The sequence below is a fragment of the Neophocaena asiaeorientalis genome, unplaced genomic scaffold, assembly GCF_003031525.2.
Source record: "Neophocaena asiaeorientalis asiaeorientalis breed wild unplaced genomic scaffold, Neophocaena_asiaeorientalis_V1.1 scaffold82, whole genome shotgun sequence".
Lineage (NCBI taxonomy): Eukaryota > Metazoa > Chordata > Mammalia > Artiodactyla > Phocoenidae > Neophocaena > Neophocaena asiaeorientalis.
The window spans coordinates 1,220,957-1,239,851 of record NW_020173068.1 but is presented as its reverse complement, the minus strand read 5'-3'; the positions used below and the strand labels follow the sequence as shown (position 1 = coordinate 1,239,851).

At 41.3% G+C, this 18,895-nt stretch overlaps 1 protein-coding gene across 4 annotated transcripts in view; it reads right to left on the bottom strand.

The window, feature by feature from the left end:
* DNAAF9 (dynein axonemal assembly factor 9) overlaps nt 1–18,895 on the bottom strand; it is a 117,753-nt gene that overhangs the window by 44,620 nt on the left and 54,238 nt on the right. For all 4 annotated transcript variants that reach the window (XM_024742976.1, XM_024742975.1, XM_024742978.1 and 1 more), the window contains 5 exons: nt 16,798–16,909; nt 15,700–15,770; nt 14,721–14,771; nt 13,898–13,985; nt 3,493–3,596 (listed from right to left, as the gene is read on the bottom strand). In XM_024742976.1, coding sequence (XP_024598744.1) covers nt 3,493–3,596; nt 13,898–13,985; nt 14,721–14,771; nt 15,700–15,770; nt 16,798–16,909 — 426 coding nt within the window. The remainder of the gene's footprint in view (nt 1–3,492; nt 3,597–13,897; nt 13,986–14,720; nt 14,772–15,699; nt 15,771–16,797; nt 16,910–18,895) is intronic.

The window sequence follows — 18,895 nt, the reverse complement described above, 5'->3', positions numbered from 1 at the left end:
CATTTAGGCTTATACTCATTTTGAGGTTTTTTTTATATACAGTGTAAGGTAAGAGTCTAACTTCATTCTTTTGCATGTGGATATCTAGTTTTTCCAGCACTGTTTGTTGAAAAGACTGTCCTCTTCTCATTGAATGATCCTGGCACCCTTGTTGAAAATCATTTGACCATATAAGCAAGACTTTCTTTTTGGGCTCTCTATTCTGCTCCATTGGTCTACATATCTAATCTTACACCAATACCACACTGTTACAATTATTGTAGCTCTGTAGCTAGTTTTGAAATTAGGAAGTGTGAGTCCTCGAACTTTCTTCTTTTTCAAGATCATTTTGGCTATTTTGGCAAGGGAGTCCCTTGAGATTCCATATGAATTTCAGGATGGGTTTTTTCATTTCTGCAAAAAACGCCATTGGGGTTTTAACAGGAATTGCCCTGAATCTATTGATTGCTTTGGGTAGTACTATCATCTTATTTTAATATTAAGTTTTCCAGCCCATGAACGTGGGATGTCTTACCATTTATTTAGGTCTTCTTTAATTTCTTTCAGCAATGTTTTGTGGATTTTGGTGTTTTAAGTCTTTCAACTCCTTGGTTAAATTTATTGGAATTGTTTCCTTTAAGAACCGTTTCAGATTATTCACAGTTTGGGTACAGAAAATGCAACTGTTCTTTTATCTGTTTATTTCATATTCTGCAACATTGGTGAATTCGTTTGTTAATTCTAACAGTTTGTGTGTGTGTGTGTGTAATCTTTAGGAATTTCTACATATAAATCATGTCATCCATGAACAGAGCTACTTTTACTTCTTTCTTTCCAATTTAAATGCCTTTTATTTCTTTTGCTTGCCTAATTGCTCTGGCTAGGACTTCCAATACTATGTTGAATAGACGTGGCAAAAGCAAGTATTTTCGTCTTGCTCCTGATCTCAGAGGAAAAGGTTTTTTTGTAAAGTTAGTTTATATATACTTTAAAATTTTTATTTATTGATTTTTGGCTGTGGGCTTCTCTAGTTGCAGCACATGGGCTTAGTTGTGTTATGTGGGATTTTAGTTCCCCAACCAGGGACCAAACCTGGGCCTGCTGCATTGGGAGCATGGGGTCTTAACCACTGGACGGCCAGGGAAGTCCCTTTTTTTTTTTTTTTTTTTAATAATTTAAGATTTCATTATGAAAGTCGTATGTTCATTAAATAAAAATTTGAGAAAAATATAAAAATAGAATAGAGAATAAAGGTTAAAAAAATTAATCCAAGGTCCCATCACCCAACTCCAACTACAGCTAACATTTTAGTACTTTTCCTTCTAGTCTGTTCTTCCTATTCATTCATTGACTTCCCTTTTTTATGTACTGGGAAATCATATTCACTTTTACAGTTTCATATCTTGCTTTTAAAACTTAATCTACCATTCGCATCTACCATGTTGTTGTAAACTATCTGTAAACATTTTCTAAGGCTGCATCTGACTCCCCTCTTAGCCCACCACTATGACTGGACATTCATATTATCAATTCCACTTCACCTTTTGTTTACTTCACTGTACCTTTTATCTACTCTTTACTAATTTACTAATTTACATTAGTGGTAATTTACATTAGTGGTAGCATGCATCTGATGTGCTTCCACGTATCTGTTAACTAACCTCATGTCCTCTGAACATCCATGACCTGGCACTCAGTGTTTTCATGTTGATAAAGTTAGAGCTCTTCATAGAAAAGAAACAGCAACTCATTTTTTAATAATCACCAAAAACAGTTTTCCTGGTTTGTGTTTTTAATTCCCCTTTTGAATACTTTTTAGAGTTTTAAATTATTAGTGTGATAAATTTTATGCTACATCCATACAGTGGAATACTACTCATCAATAAAGCAATAAAAAGGAAAAACTATTGATACACACAACAACATGGATGACCTAAAAATCATGTTGAGTGAAAAATGCCAGGCCCAAAAGGGTACAGAATGTATGATGTCCATTTATATAACATTTTAGAAAATGCAAACTAATCTACAGTGACAGAAAGCTAGTAAGTGGTTGCCTAAAGCCAGAAGCTGGGGGAAAAGATGATCTGCAAAAAGGTATTAGAAAACTTTTGGGGGGTGACAAAAATCTGTATCTTGACTGTGCTGGTGGTTTCATGAATATATACATCTGTCAAAACTTTAAACAGATACAGTTAACTGTATGTATGTATGTATTTATAATATATTTTATTCAGTTGAACATATCTAAAATATTTTAAATGTAATCAATATAAAAATATTATGAGATATTTTACATGCTTTTTTTAAGGTATAGCTGATGTACAATATTATATAAAATTTCAGGTGTACAACACAGTGATTCACAATTTTTAAGGGTTATATTCTATTTATAGTTATTATAAAATATTGGCTATATTCCCTGTGTTGTACAATAAGTCCTTGTAGCCAGTTAATTGCACTTAGAGTATATTTCAATAAATTATCAGCAAAAAGTTAAAAAATCCTTAAGTGGTCAAATCTGACAAACTGTTTCTTTAGAATTTCTTGTATCATTTCTAAGCTTAGATTAGAAAGTCTTCCTGTCCCTAAAGATTTAATAAATATTCATTTTTATATTCTCCTTAACTGGACTTATTGTGGTGATCATTTAATAATATATATGTCTAAGACAGTAGATCTTAAAAGTTCTCATCAGAATCTGAAAAAGAATGGATATATGTAAATGTATAACTGAATCGCTTTGCTGTACACCTGAAACTAATACACTGTAAATCAACTACACCCCAATATAAAATAAAAATTAAATTTAAAAAAGTTCTCATAAGAAAAATAATTTGTAACTATACCCTTCTTTCTACTTATGAAATTTTAAAATATTTAATTTTCTCAGAAGTTTATTTTCATTTTTGATATGAGTTAAAAATCCATCCCCACCCACCCCAAAATTAGGTAACTTATCATTCCAGCCCTTAAGTTTCACCCTTTCCTTCCTGATGTTGGAAGACTCTTTAACCTAATTAATATCAAATATCAAAGCTTTCACCTAATATAGCCATCTAACCTGTTTGGTTGGTCTGTCTGCATTTTTGAACAGCCTTTAAGGAACCAGGTTCTATGTGGAAGAAAGACATAACTCTTTCTGACTTGCTCACATAATTCATTTTCAGAGCTATCTGACCAAACCACTTTACCCGGTCTCTGTCCCGGCTCCCAAACAAGCTGGTTTTGAGGCTGAGACCACAAAGGGTGGAGGGCCTGTCCTCTGCTCTGGTGTCACACTGTGATGAGCTGTGCCCTGGCCAAAGGGTACAGGCTAGGGGAAACTCATAGCTACCCCTATGGCTCACAAGAGCCTCTCCATGACTTTCCTGCCTGCCTGCCTCAAGGGCAGCGCTGGTTCCTAACATCCTGCCCTGTGGTGGTAGAGGGAAGACAGGGAGTTATTTGATTTTCCCTCAGAAGTGTGAGTATCTTTCTGAACATCAAAACCATGGACTGTAAAACACCTACCCCATCATAAAACAAAACGGAATTCATGTGATCCTTGGAAATGATGATATTTCCGTGATGACGGTCAGAAAACAGAAGTCCACCAGAGAAGAAATGTACTTTCCCTGGAACGAAAAGAGATCTGGTAAGAGCTGGAGGGCTGGATTCTGGGGGCCAGTATCACAGCGTTCTTCCTGCAGGTTCCAGGCCAAGACAGAGTGGTAACTAGAGACCATCTGAAGTGCTTAAGTTAAATGATCTTTATGCTGAGAACTGTGCTCTGAGAAAGCCAATGTACCCTCCTAGGGCCTCAGAGAGAAATGAGGCATCAGATACAGTCTTTGCATAAGAATTAGAAAAAGCAACAAGTGAGTAAGTTATCAGCTGATGGAGAGAGGCAAAATTCACATTCACTTATGGGTGTCTTCCAGGGAAATACACTAGAAAAGACTTTGGGTATATCTGCTCCATTACTGAGTTTACAGATGCTCCTTTCTACTATTTTGGCAGAAGCTGGCTCAGCTCTGAAATGACCACATCTCTCACATAAGGCCCAAGAAAGAGCACTAGGGCATCAGCTGTTGAAAGAATGGTGAAGGGTGCTTAGGAGCCCCTTGCCAGGAAAGGAACGTGTGAGTTAGGCAATAAGTGAATTCTACAGACACTGGAGGCTGCTGTTCTGTAGTTCCCAAAAGCAAGATGGGTGGGACATGGACACTGAGTGTGGGTTCCTTAGAATAAGGATTCAGGTTTAAGGAGAGCTGCTTGTTTCCTGGGTGGCCAAGGTTACACAGCAGCTCAGTATGGGCCCTAGGGAGTAGATCATAGAAATGATGGACACTAAGGTGACAAGGGTTAAGGCTGGGCCTGGGCTTGCTTTGGAGACCCAAATGAAGCACCCAGGGCACACATAAGACCCGTAGGTGAAGCTGCTCTCTGGAATGGTCCAAGCTGGATCCTTCCGATTGCTGTAATAGCCTTTCTTTCCATGTTTTCACAAACAGAGAAGAGATAGAGTATTTCTTAGAGCTCAAGGCACAGGCTTGGGGAAAACCGCCAATATCTTATTGCTAAGGCAGAGGACATGAGACCAAGAAGAGGGACTGATTCCTTGAGCTGTAGTTCTAAAAAGGCAGCCCCAAAGCTGTGTAAGTCGTAATGACAAGAAGAGCAAAGGCCAAGTTTTGAAGGTTTCCTGAAAAGGTGGAGTTTCAGGAGGCAGAGAGGGGCCTAGAGAGTATGTGTGCTTGTGTGTGTGCATGTTAATGGGGGGTGGGGAGAAGTGGGGGAGATGGAGGCAGTTTTTAGGTACTAGAGGACGGTTTGAAGCCTGAATCTCAACAAAAGAACAAGACAACCAGTCAGCGGGAACTAATGCCAACCTTACCAGCCAGCCCAGTTCAAGGCACTCAATGGTTCAAGTCCTGTAAGTCTCCTACCCTCTAACAAGTAAAACCTAGCCTCACCTACACACAGTCATGCCCTATGGCCCTCTTGAGTGGAGGCTCCTCATGCCCCAGCCTCATCCTGCACCCATGCCAAGGTTCATCACTGCTGTTCCCAGACCATTCCCTCCCAAAATGGCACAATATTTTCATTCCCTCAGAGACTCATGCCCCTCCTTTCCTTCACTGCTCACATCTACTGCCCTCCTAATTATGCTACAACACTTCAAACAGCTTCTGAATGTGTTCACAGTCTTCTCTTCCAAAGCCGACACTCCCATTCCCTCTGAGAGATCAGTGGGTGGGCCATGCCACGCTCTAGCCTTGCTGCTCCTCAATGCCAGTTCAATACCAGTAAAGCAGCACCCAGAATGTCTTAACTTCTGAAATCTTCAGCTCCAGAACCTACTCTCTGACTACAAAATGCCATCATACTTTTAACTATCTCACTCCCCAAACCTCATCCCGTGATGTCACTGAGACTTTGAAGCCTTCAGTTCCCCCATTTTCCCTTATTGCTCAGAAATTTCTGACTTTCCTCTCATCCACATTCAGGGCCAATCCCCAGGGACAAGACAAACTTTTGATCTCTGTTTTGTCAGGGAAAGGGATGGGAACAGATTTTATTTAGTATTTACTAAGCACCAACCATGTCATATACATTATAGTTTCCCATCTTTGCAACAACTGTAAGAGTTAGTATTATTTTTAGAGGACTGATGGGAAATTCAAGCTTAGAGAGATCTTCCCAAAAGTCATAGAACTGCTTGATAGTGGAGCCAAGTACAGAACACAGGTTTGTCTGATGCCAGGGCACTGTACCACGCTAGCCACTTCGATTCTCTTTTTTCCTTTACTTCTGCTCTACCCACAGCCCATTTGTGGCTAATCTGATGAGGTACCTTCTCTGCTTGCTCAACCTCAACAAGCCCTCAGTGCTGCCTGGCAGTCCCACCACTGCCATCTCCTTCCATCAACTCCTCCAGGGCCCAACCAAAGCCCTTAACACGCTCCTAACACCACAACTTCTTAAACTCCAGCCACAAGATGACTCTACCTACTGTTAAAGAGGAAAGAGGGGTCAACAGGTGTAATCAGGTAGAAACTGCTCCCCTACCTACTGCTTAGTATCTGGACCCTTCCATGTCCTGGGCTCACCGTCCACCTGTATACCTCTAACATGAAGCTTCTCAGGAACAAGTACCACTCAAAGGCCTCCTGGACAAACCTCAGAATCACTCCAAAGCTTCCAGAAAACAGCACGTATCTGAGAGTTGGTACATTCCAAGTAGTCACTGGGAAGATGGGAAAAGAAGTGGATCAGGGTGGTCATCTCCAGCACTTCTTCTCCCCCTAGATTCTAAAGCCTCAAAACAAAATGGAAAAGAGGCGGAGAGAAATTCACAAGGCAGTGCTGGAAAAGTACTCACTATGGGGCCTGGCCCAGGGCAAGAGCTGATTTTAGTACTGGTGCAGACTGTTCTGTGTTGCAACTACCCTTTGCTCTGGGAATAGTAACTCTGTTATTATTCTCAGGGCACACATGAGATAACTGGAGTCTCTCACTGGGTGGTCCAATGCCAGTGCCCCAGTCTCTTAGATCCTAATCCATTTGAAGTATTAACACTTCCAGTATCTGTTCTGGACTTGTGACTGTCAAACTGTTATCTGATAGGACATGCCTTTGCAAGGGCTTCTCAGTGACTGGGGGAGCCAATTCCTGATGAGATCTCCCTGGCTCCTTAACCAATCCCTGGTGCCTTGCTTAATGGGCTCTTTCATTCCTTCTCCATTCTGTGAGTCTGAAAACCCAAGGTAAGAGGAAGTTCCCCCTCAGTACCCAAGAAGTAGCAGGGGACTACAGCAGGGCTGTCTTTGACTGACCTCTACATCCCCGGACATCTAACAGGAACGAGCCCTCAGGGCAAAATAAGACACCAAATGTTAATGAAGAATTTGGCTTTTCCTCCTTCAGACAACTGGCTGTACAAATAAAACCCCCTGGACTTCCCTGGTGGCGCAGTGGTTAAGAATTCGCCTGCCAATGTAGGGGACAAGGGTTCGAGCTCTGGTCCAGGAAGATCCCACATGCTGCGGAGCAACTAAGCCCGTGCGCCACAACTACTGAGCCTGCACTTTAGAGCCCTTGAGCCACAGCTACTGAGCCCGCGTGCCTAGAGCCCATGCTCCGCAACAAGAGAAGCCATCGCAATGAGAAGCATGTGCACCACAACGAAGACTAGCCCCCACTCGCCACAACTAGAGAAAACCCTCATGCAGCAAAGACCCAACACAGCCAAAAATAAATAAATTAATTAATTAAAAAATAAATAAATAAAATAAAAATCCTCCAATGGTCCAGCCTGTGTAAAGAGGGAACATTATCACTGCTGGGAAAATATTATGATGCAATGGCTGGATAATTTTCCTTCTGTGTGTGTGACAGTATGTGAAGTATACACATATGATTTAAAGAAAAAAACCTGGGCTTCCCTGGTGGCGCAGTGGTTGAGAGTCTGCCTGCCGATGTAGGGGACGCGGCTTTGTGCCCCGGTCCGGGAAGATCCCACATGCCGCAGAGCGGCTAGGCCCGTGAGCCATGGCCACTAAGCCTGCGCATCCGGAGCCTGTGCTCCGCAACGGGAGAGGCCACAACAGTGAGAGGCCCGCGTACCAAAAAAAAAAAGGAAGAAAAAAACCTAAACAACAACAAACCCTGATGCCTGTATATGCACCACTCAGCTTAAGAAATCAAGTATTCCTAGTGCCTTTGAAGCCTCCTCAATGTCCTTCCTCAAAGGCCCTCTCTCTTCCACCCAGAGGGAACCAACATCCCAAATTTTATGTAGCTTTACCATACTTCAATGTATCTATAAACTATATATGATTTAGTCTTGTCTCTTTTACTTTCATACAAATGGAATCTTAATACATGTGTTCTTTTGTGACTTGCTTACTTCTTGCAGCATCCTGTTCCTGAGAGTCATCCACGCTGTAGGTAACACGCAACTGTGGGAAATATGTATGTTGTAGGTATATGCTATATAATTCATTCATGCTCAGTGCTGCAGAGAAATTTCTCTTTTAAAGTGTCCCTCAACAGTTTCATATCAGCACAAGGGAACACATGAGAGGGTGTAGAATGAAGCAGATGGCCACTGCCTGGGCCTTCCCATCACAGGAAGGTGAAACTCAGTTTGGTCACCAGAGTTCTCAGACTTTATGTGTCAATGGTACCAGCATCTCTGCTCCTCATTGCTAAAAAATCTCTGCCTGATGGAAAAAATACTCTGGAATCTGTAAATTGCTACAGGGATAATGAAGGTGCTGCCCGAGGGCCAACCATTCACTGAGGCTTGTAGGAAATAGTAGATATATGGTCAATTGATATTCAACAAAGGTGCAAAGACAATTCAAAGTAGAAAGGAGAGTCTTTTCAACAAATGGTGCTGGAAAAAATGGATATTCCCATGTAAAACAATGACCATCAATTCATACTTTGCACCAGATATTCTGCCCATTCGCACCAACCACAGTGGAAAACCTCATACTTCATAGGGATGGCAGGTAGTGTTCTCAGAATGATTTTGCCTCACTACCGGGGTAAAATTAGTCCTAAACTAAATGCTGCTCTGCTTCTTGCCTAACAAAGCTTAAAAGACAGGCCCAGATGATAAGAGTAGAAGAGAAATAGAGCAGTTATTATCACTGTATTCCCTATGTTCGCGGCTAGAGGAAAGACTGAACCATGCTAACCTGAGACATGGAAGATGTAAAAAATGTCTAAATTGAACTTCTAGAGATGAAAAATACAACTTCTGAGAAGAAAAAAAACACTGGATAAGACTAATGACATGACAACTGTTGAGAGCTTAGCTACTCCGTGGTACTGCTACCTCAGCATCCATCTTGTTTGGCCAAGCAGCCTGCACGGGCCGTAAACTGACACTAGCCCCCTCATGCAAGCGCATGCCCTAGACAACAGCCTGCAGAGTCACAAGCAAATGTAAGTTCCTGATATGACTTTCCCAGAAGCCCTTGTCATCAACAGTCTCCCCTGCCTCCTTAGTGCCTTCTCCTTGTATGCCCCTTATATAAGACCTCCATGGAGCTTACCAAAATTCCACTCTTTTTGGTTTGAATTGACCAGTTTGGCCTTAGCCAAAAGGCTAAGGAATCCCAAAGCACTCCAACCCACAGGCCCTAATAAAGGCAGGTACCCAGGTCCAGCCTGCACCTTGCCTTGACCACCGCCCCCTGACCCTACCCCTCCGTGTAGCCCCTCAAGGCATGCCATTTCAATTTCTTTTGTGGTCTTTGGTTGAACCTGGCTCACCATCCAGCAGCCTGTGTTCCGTTCAACAAATGTTAATTTAACAAACTCATAACAACAATGCAGAACAAAAGATTAGTAAATCAGAATATGTAGAAACTATGCAAAATAAAACATAAAGAGAAAAAAGACTAAAAATAATTGTACAGAGCATCAGGGAGCTGTGGGACAACTTTAGGCAGCCAAATGTATGTAACTGGAATCCTTGAAGGAGAGGGGAAAAACTGAAGAAATAATGGCCAAAAAATTTCCAAATTTGAGGAAAACTCTAAATCCATCAATTCAAGAAACTAAATGAATCCCAAGCATAAGCAACATGAAGAAAACCACACCAGTCACATAAAGATCAGACTGCTTAAAATCTGTGATAAAAAGAAAGAAAATCTTAAAAGCAGCTGGTAATAAAAGACACCTTATATAGAAAGGAACAAAGATAAGAATGACAGTAGATTTCTGCTCAGAAATAATGTTAGTAAGAAGACAGTGGAGTGGAGCAACATCTTTAAAGCACAGAAAGAAATGGTCAACCTACAATTCTTTAGCAAGTGAAAATATCTTTCAAAAGCCTCAGGGTTGGGACTTCTGAAATGGCTGTGAGGAGTCTGGAAAATTCTCTCCCCAGGAAGCAGCCATAAAACTGGACTGTCAAAAACAACTAGTTAAGGACTCTGGAAATGGACCAAAGTTATACAACAAAACTGAGAAGCATTTAAGGAATTCTACTGAAGCTTGGTAAGAACAGTGGAAATCTATGGTATTTTAGCTTGGGGCTATTCACATTACCTCCCCTCCAGCTCTGTGGTGCAGAAGTCTTATGAAGGAGAGAGGTTGGCCTGCTGGAGTGGCTGACTTTATCTGGGGGCAAAGCATAGAAAATTCCATACATAGGGATATCAAAAACCAAAGCAATCCAAATGGCAAACATGGGACTTCTCTGGTGGCGTCATGGATAAGACTCTGCGCTCCCAATGCAAGGGGCCCAGGTTCGATCCCTGGTCAGGGAACTAGATCCCACATGCATGTCACAACTAAGAGTTCATATGCTACAACTAAGGAGCCGGTGAGCCTCAACTAAGGAGCCCGAGAACCGCAAATAAGGAGCCTGCCTGCCGCAATTAAGACCTGGTACAACAACAACAACAAAATAAATATTAAACAACAACAACAAGTGGGAAACATTCAGGGAAGGCCAACGTACCAGAGATCTCAATGCTGGCTGGTACAATCAGCCAGAAATGTAACAGGAAAATCAGAGGATTGAGACCATAGATGGCAATTATGTCTTTACATACCACAAGAAAGATGTGTTGTAAGGCACTGTCCTGGTGCCAGGTGCACCAAGAGACATGTACAGGAATGCTCATGAGAGCACTGTCTGCAATAGCAAAAAACTATAAACAACCCAAATGTCCATCAAGAGTCAAAAGGATAAACAGCATATTTTCATACAAAGCAATCCTATGGAACCATGAAAATGAATGAGCCTTATGGCTACGCACAACAACCTGGATGAATCTTACTTAGGACCAGAACACTGAGTGAAAAAAGCAAGTCCCAGAAGAACACGATAGAGTATGATCCTAATTTGTATTAAATTCAAAAATAAGACATTGTTTAGGGATATAGGCATATGTGGTAAAACTCTAAAGCAGGCTCCTGAGGATTAGGTACTGGGCAGCTTGCCTGACCAAGGTCAGCAGGGTAGGGAAGAGAAGGGCACATAAAGGAAATGAATGAAAAGGAAGCTGCATAACAAAAAGTCTTTTGATAGCAGAAGTCACTAACTGGGAAAGGGAAAAGATACCAGAGCTGGAAACATTTCAAGGTAAAGGAAGTACTATTCTTTTTGTCCATAAGTAGTTCACTGGGCCATCCCTAGACCAAAAATCAAAAGACCTGGACCACCCCCCGAGATGTCACCACTAACTTGTACTATAACCTCAGACCCATTTTTCACCTTCTATGGGGCTCAAGATACGAAGATCAATCAAGATAATGCATGCTGATAAGCTCTTTAAATGCCTTCAGAGGATGGGAACAGACAAATCTCAGTCTCAACTCCAGGCATATTTACTTAGATCCAAATGACATTTAAGCTTCAGGACCCCTCACCTGCTCAAGCCCCTTTTCAAGGCCGAGAGAAGAGACTTAACCCTTCTGTATGTACTATTTTTCCTTAAGAGAGCCCTGAAGTGGTATAAACTTCAAACCCTATAAAACTGACCTGAGCCCTGAAGTGGTGAAATGCTAAATATACAGCCAGAGGATACTCCTATTTAAATTCTCTGCTCTACTGAAATTTCCTGCCTCAGAAATCCATCTCCTTAATTCAAACTACATTTTCCTCAGGAACTAAGAAAGTGTGAAATCTAAGCTCTCAAGTGTGTGACTAACAAGGCCCCAGAAATTCCTGGCTTTATTCGTGTGTAGAGACCTCAGGATACACTGAATCTTGCTGGATAACTCAATACAGTGTAAGATTATTTTTCTAACAAGGACTTTTGCTAAGAAGGTGCAAACTAATTTTGGCAAATATCCTTGCTAAATATTATAACTGGCTCAACTATGACACAGCACAACCACCTCTGTGTTGTGTCTACAAGCTGATTTTAAAACATTATGCAACTTTGCCTCAAGGCTGGGGGTACTGTCACACACTCTCCTGTCTTTGGCAAATGTTCCTAACTTCCTGGTTTTTTGCACCAGGATCTGGAGAGGCAGAAATGCAGGGGGCACAGCATGATAAAAAATGCTACCTGGCATTTTGTGGATCGAAAACCAGGACTCCTTGTGCTTTATCTTCTATGACAACGGAGGAGCCAAGTTTAACCAGTGATCTGAGAACATGGAGAGCAACTTGTCACTGGAGAGAATATTTTCAAGAAGAACAAATTATCCAGAGAGAGAATTTGCTTAGTAAAGGATCAGGAATTTGTGGAGTAAGTCATAACTCCTCTTCCACAAAAAAGGCTTATCTAACAGGGAAAGAATAGGACTCATAAGAAAATGTTATTTTGAGGAAACCAAAAAGGAGCATGGAATGAATCCCCAGGAAATCCATGTAAGACCAACACAGTTCTTGAGAATTCTACATCAGCAGAAACACTGCCAGCTTGGACTGAAAGGGATAGAGAGAAGAGAAAAATGAAAGGAGACTGTTGGACCCCCAAAATTCTAGCGGCAAGAAGCAGGCTGATAAAACTAGTCAGCTACAAAGTGCCACCTTCATGAAAAGGAAGAACGACAGAGGTATAGCCACAGACCAGAGGGCAGAGTCGTGAGCCTAGAGGGCAAAACTAAGAGTTTAGAGGGTAGAACCAAGAGCCCAGGGGGCAGAACTAAGGGCCATGGAGGACTATTCCTAGGCCTTGAAACCTAATCTAGGAACTGGAGTTTGTCTAGCTGAATTTCAAAGCTGCCTTGGGGTTGGGACTCCTTTTTACCTTTCATTTTTCCCCCTTTTTAATATGAATGTCTATAACTGTTATCCTATGCCAGTCCTACCTTGTATGTTGTGAGGGCTGGGGCAGATAACTTGCCTCTAATTTCACAGGGCTACAGATGGAAAGGAATTGTGTTCAGGACCTGTACTTTATGAATTAGCTCCAGAGCCTCACGTACAGCTGATTTAAATAATCTTGATGATGAGATTATGGATTTTTCAGTTGGTGAGATTTAAGACTCTGAATTGTTACCATAATGGAATGAGGCTTGTGGGTGGGGGTGACTATATCTTGCATGTGAGAATCGTGGGGCCCAGAGGGCACACTGTGATAGGCAGAAATTTAAAACAGCCCCCATGATCTTCATCCTCTTAGGTTACTCCTGTATTCATGTAACATTATATGGCAAAAGGGAGATTATCTGATTGGGCCTCCTCTAATCACATGAGTCCTTTATAAGCAGACTTTTCTCTGCCTGGTAGAGGAGGAGTTCAGAGAGATTCGAAGTGTGAAAGAGATTCAACACAATTAAGGTTCTTTGTTGCTGAGATGGAGGGGGTCACAGGGCAAGGACTCCTGGGAGGAGGAGCTAAGAGTGGTCCCAGTTGATAGTCAGCAATGAAAGAGGCCCCTCAGTCCTACAGTCTGAAGGAAATGCACTCTGCAAACAACCTGGATGAGCTTGGGAGCAGGTTCTTTCTCAGAGCCTCCAGATATAAGCCTGGTTAATGCCCTGACTTCAGTCTTACGAAACCCTAAACATGAATCCAGCAAAGCCTTCCTGGACTTCTGACCACAGAACTGTGAGAAAATAAATGCATGTTGTTTTAAGCTACCGAATTTGTGGTAATTTGCTACACAGCAGTAAAAAAACTAACCCAGGTTTTGTTTTGGCCCAACAGAACCTATTTCTGGACATGTTGCTGCTCTAGCCCATTCTGAGAGCAATCCTCAGGCAGCAGCAAGAGGACCAGGTGCAGTTCTGGCACCAGTCCTTTCTAGCACAAGTTTCCTCATCTGGAAAATGGACAGATCAAAAGAGAAAGCTTTTGTAAGTAAGAAAGTAAGTAAGTAAGTAAGAAAACACTTCTACACCAACAAGTTTTTTCAGATATCAGATGTGTTATTAATTACAACACTCATGTTGAAACCTGTGAAAGAGGTACCCAGACAGAGTCAAAAACAGAAAAGTCAGAGCTGCTCACCTTCCTCAGGCCAAGACTGTTGATTACTAGAATAAAGATACGCCCCTTCTCCTCTAGTTAGAAAAGTGCCCAGGAAACACTCATCTCCCTTTAAAAAACAAACACAAAGAGCAGGTGATTTACAGCATAAACATTCAGAGAATCAAAAGTCCTGCCCAAGTTAGTCCATCTACAGAGGCTGCTAAGTCAGCCTCAGATTTACCCAGCTTCTTTCCTGGCCTTTGGCACTGCTTGGCTCTTTGCCATGTTACTGGTATTTGTGACTCATGCTGAGAAAAAGAATGTTAAGGTCCTCTCTGAGTCTAGGCACCATGGTCTGCAATGCTTGTTCATGTTCCCGTAGATTTATATCCTCTGATAAAAGAGGCAGCTTCTCCTTGGCCTAAAGCCTTGACCTCTTAGCTCTACATGTCTAGGCCAATTTGAGATCTGCATGTATGTAATTTATTTATGCCACACCACGTGGCATGTGGGATCTTAGTTCCCCAACCAGGGATTGAACCCACATCCCCTGCACTGGAAGCGGGAAGTCTTAACCACTGGACAGCTAGGGAAGTCCCTGAGATCTGCTTTTAAAAGTACTGGGAGATTTTGAAAAAACACCTAAAGGTTTAAGTGGCAGAAAGAATCCCTCTAGTTTGTACCCCATACATGGTTATTTCTAGAGCTCTGCTGGGAAGGGGAAGAATACAAAAAAGAATTGAGACAAGAAGGTACAGAACATTTAGATTAGCAGTAAGAGGAAATATTTTAAGTTGTTTTATAAACTGTTTACATTTCATTTTGATATGATGTTAACATTAAGAATAAGAAGGCTGCTTACCATAACCGATTGCTGGGTTTTCTCAGAAAATTTTACTTCAATATCTTCTACCTGTGTCCAAAAGGAATGCAGATTTTCAGTTTACTACTTCAAAGGCAAAACTCTGCTAGGTCTCCCTTGTGTTCACATATTTCTAAGAGAGCAGTCCCTCCACCAAATCCAGTGTTCTCAGGCCCTGATGGCTGGCAGAGCTGGCTGCTGGTCACAAAGCTCAGAGCACCAGGCCATGATGGGCTCTCTCATGGGGACATGAAGTCCAGCTAAATGAGCCTACGATATGTGGAGAGGATATGTTAGTCTCCACTTACATTTCACTTCGGAGAACACTATTTTTAGGGGTGAAGGAAAGAGAACATTTTAAAGTATTTTGAATGTGTTCTCATTTAAACATATTCACATTAGAGGATGACTCTTGCTCTCCTCTATTCATGTCAGGATTGTAGAAACAGAATATAAACAGATTCTGAAATAGGTACTCAGACCATTACTAGACTCACTGCTGTCATATTTTCTGTGTCCCAAGGCACCAGAGTTTCAGATCAAGTCCCACAGATGAAGATGGGACGATTCCACATGTAGAGACGTGGTTGTAAAAACTCAGCAGCAACTATTCTGACCAGAAAAGGGAGCACATGATCCACTTCTCACTTTCCCTGTGACCTTGGACAGGTTGGTCAATTTCTAAACCTCAGTCTCCTCATCTGTAAAATGAGGCTGTTAATTTTTCCTTTTCACAATTTAACAGGACCCAGATAACTGAGTTCCTTTCTTTTGGAACTTTTCCAAGATTATAAGAAAGTTAAAGAAACTAGATTCGTCTGTATAAAGAAAAAGAGCAGAGATAAAAACTTCTATTCCTGAAAAGTGGCTAGGTAAGGATCTGACATCCCACCAGGACCCAATGAAGAGGCTCTTCCTTAAACGTTCTCCCCAGTTTCTCCACGTTTATGTCCACTTTCACCTGATGAATGACACTAACCAGCCAGGAGCAGAATCTGGGTATGGCTGCTGTCAGGATTATGAAGCTGGTTTCTGTGGTAACAGTGCCATCTGCAGGAAGACCATAGATATGCCGGTTACTGCCCACCACCAGAGCCCACCTTGCAGGCCCCAGACTGCTTCCCCTTCTCAGGAGTGAGGGCTCCTCTTATTAGTATACAGAGTCTGAGGCTTTCAGAAAATGAAAACTTCCTCATTTGGGTACAGGGAGTCTAATGAGGGGATGGAGAAAGGCTTCCCCATGTGATTAACTCTGTTCTTTTTACACCAAATAGAAATACATATTTAAATAAAGAGTCCATTTTATCTATACTTTTAATTTTTGTCAAGGTAGTACAGATGTACATATTAAAAACCAAATAAAACATTATCAAGCTCATCCTACTAGCACTGGATATTATCATTCTCTAGAATTTTTTGCTAACATAATGGGTAAAAAAAAATTTTTTTTTTCTAACATAATTTGCTAATTATTATTTCAAATTGCTTTTTTCCTGACTATTAGTAAGGCTGTACATATTCATATATATATATATACATATACATACAGTGGACCCTTGAACAATGTGAGGGCTAGGGGTACTGATCCTCTGCACAGTTGAAAATCCATGTGTAACTTTACAGTCAGCCCTCTGTATCCAGTTCCACAACCACGGATTCAACCAACCATGGAACATGTAGTTCTGTAGTATGTACTTACTGAAAAAAATTTGTGTATACGTGGACCTGTGTAGTTTAAACCTGTGTTCAGGGGTCAATTATGTGTGTCTGTGTATGTATAAATATTAAAATATATATATTTTTAAAATATTAAAATTTTTTTTTTGTTTTCCACTCTGGTAAACTGCCTGCTCATATTTTTTGCCCATTTACCATGGGGTAGCTTGTCTTTTTCTTATCAATTTATAAAAGCTCTTCATAAATTAGGATATATACCCTTTGTTTATTTTAAGTATTCTAATATTTTCACCAGTTTATTGCTGGTCTTTTGATTTAGTTTATGGTTTATTTTGCCCAAAATATATATATACACATAAACAAGTTCAAGTTTTGCTTTCCAAAGATGACATATACTTACCCTTTTCTTTAACCAAGATCTGAGATGTCAAAAATGATTCTGAGAAGACCACAGATCCTAAGCACCCACTTCCTCCCAGCAAGTCAGGAATGTCATAGATGGTCATACAAGCCTGTATCAAATAAGAAACCAGAGCTAGTCCAATTGTCAGTCCTAAACATACAGGGAAAAATCCATAAGAAACAGACCACAAAATACTAAGGCACATGGCAAAAGAATACTGGAGAATTTCTAAGGAAAACTCAAGTATATCTTGAAATACATCTCAAACTGGGAGATGACTTCAGGATCACCCAGGCTTTTTGCTCCTTGGTCAGAGGCACACTTGGGCTAGATGAAGAATATCTTTACGTTTCTGTAAATTCCCTCAAATTGCTTATCCTCCCTAAATGGCAATGCAACAGCCTTCCTTCTTAACCATGACCAGTGTCACATCCCAGTGTGTCCACATGTTCATCCACTCCTTCTTTGGTTTGGGCTCGAGTTCTGAACAAATCTGGAAAGGGGGATACATGTCTTCATGGATATTTCTGGATACCTGTCAAAACATGCAAATGCTCCTTTCAGTACCAAAAAATTAAAAGAAAGCTGTTCGAGCTTTAATGGCCAAGACAAATAAAAATAGAGGCTTCAGTAGGCCAGAAAAAAACTAGAGCAACTCAGAGAAAGCTCCTGAATGGCTGGTAAGAAGGCTATAATTTAGTTAAAAACCACTGAAAATGACATAATTCTGAGATGAATCTAGCAGAGGAAATGCAGAAATTGGTACAAGCCAGAGTTAGAGTTTGAGATGACCGTGAAGATCTGGTGAAGGACATAGGATAAGCTGCACGATGAGCACTTCCAGGCCTTCCTGGCCTGACGATGCTGAATGGCCAGGTACAGAGCTCCTAAAGCCAGAGCTCATTTTCACACCTTGTTGTCCTCATATGGGATCCCTGCTCTATCCTCAGTACAGAGACAAAAGACCTAGGCCTCTTGAAGGGACTGCTAGATTCTCAAATAGATGGCAGGGGACTTCCCTGGTGGGCAGTGGTTAAGAATCTGCCTGCAAATGCAGGGGACACGGGTTCGAGCCCTGGTCTGGGAAGATCCCACATGCCGCGGAGCAACTAAGCCCATGTGTCACAACTACTGAAGCCTGCGCGCCTATAGCCTGAGCTCTGCAACAAGAGAAGCCACTGCAATAAGAAGCCCGTGCAGCACCACGATGAAGAGTAGCCCCCGCTCTTCGCAACTAGAGAAAGCCCGCGCAGCAATGAAGACCCAACGCAGCCAAAAAGAAATAAATAAAAAATAAATAAATTTATAAAGAAGAAAACAAAAAGATGGCAGAAGAGTTGAAAGGAAAAAACCATAGTTAAAGTCCTTAATCATCCATGTTGTCATGATAAAGGAATGTACAAAGTGACAGACAGGCTTTATATTTCAGTTAACTTTCTCATTAGGCATGACAACTGGAAGGTTTATCTAAATTTGTTTCAAAGAATTTTGAGTACCTGAAGACACAGAACCTTCCTGGGCTACATGGTTCCTCTTAAGTGACAATGATCAGTTAGGTTCCCAAATCAATTAGGAAGACAAATCCTGTGGTTTCCTAATCCCCCACTTCCCTATTTGGCCTCTGGTGTTGAGGAAGGGGAGAGAGGACATTAAAAAGAAGACATGTAGCATTTTTTAGACACTTGCTATGTACTTCCCACATGTGGCATGGGGAGAGAAAAAATATGAAGCATCGTTCCTATCTTCAGGAAACCTATAAAGTATAGCTGGAGAGACAAGAGCATTCTTACATAGAAGTCATCATGTGACACATTACTATAGAATTACTCCCTAATTTATGTAATTTATCCCCTAATTATGTATTCCTATAGGAATACAGTACTTGTAGGGAGAAATCAGTAGGGTAGGCTTGGAGGAGGAGACAGAATTTCATTTTTGCCTGGAAGGGAGGATAGGATTTGGACAGAAAGCACCAACATCCTATCTTTTTTTTCCTATTTCATTAGCTGCTGCTGAATGTGTACTTAACGCAGTAGTATGATTCTACTGGACTGCTAATCACCTACTCCAGTGCAAAGCATCTTCCAGAGCACTG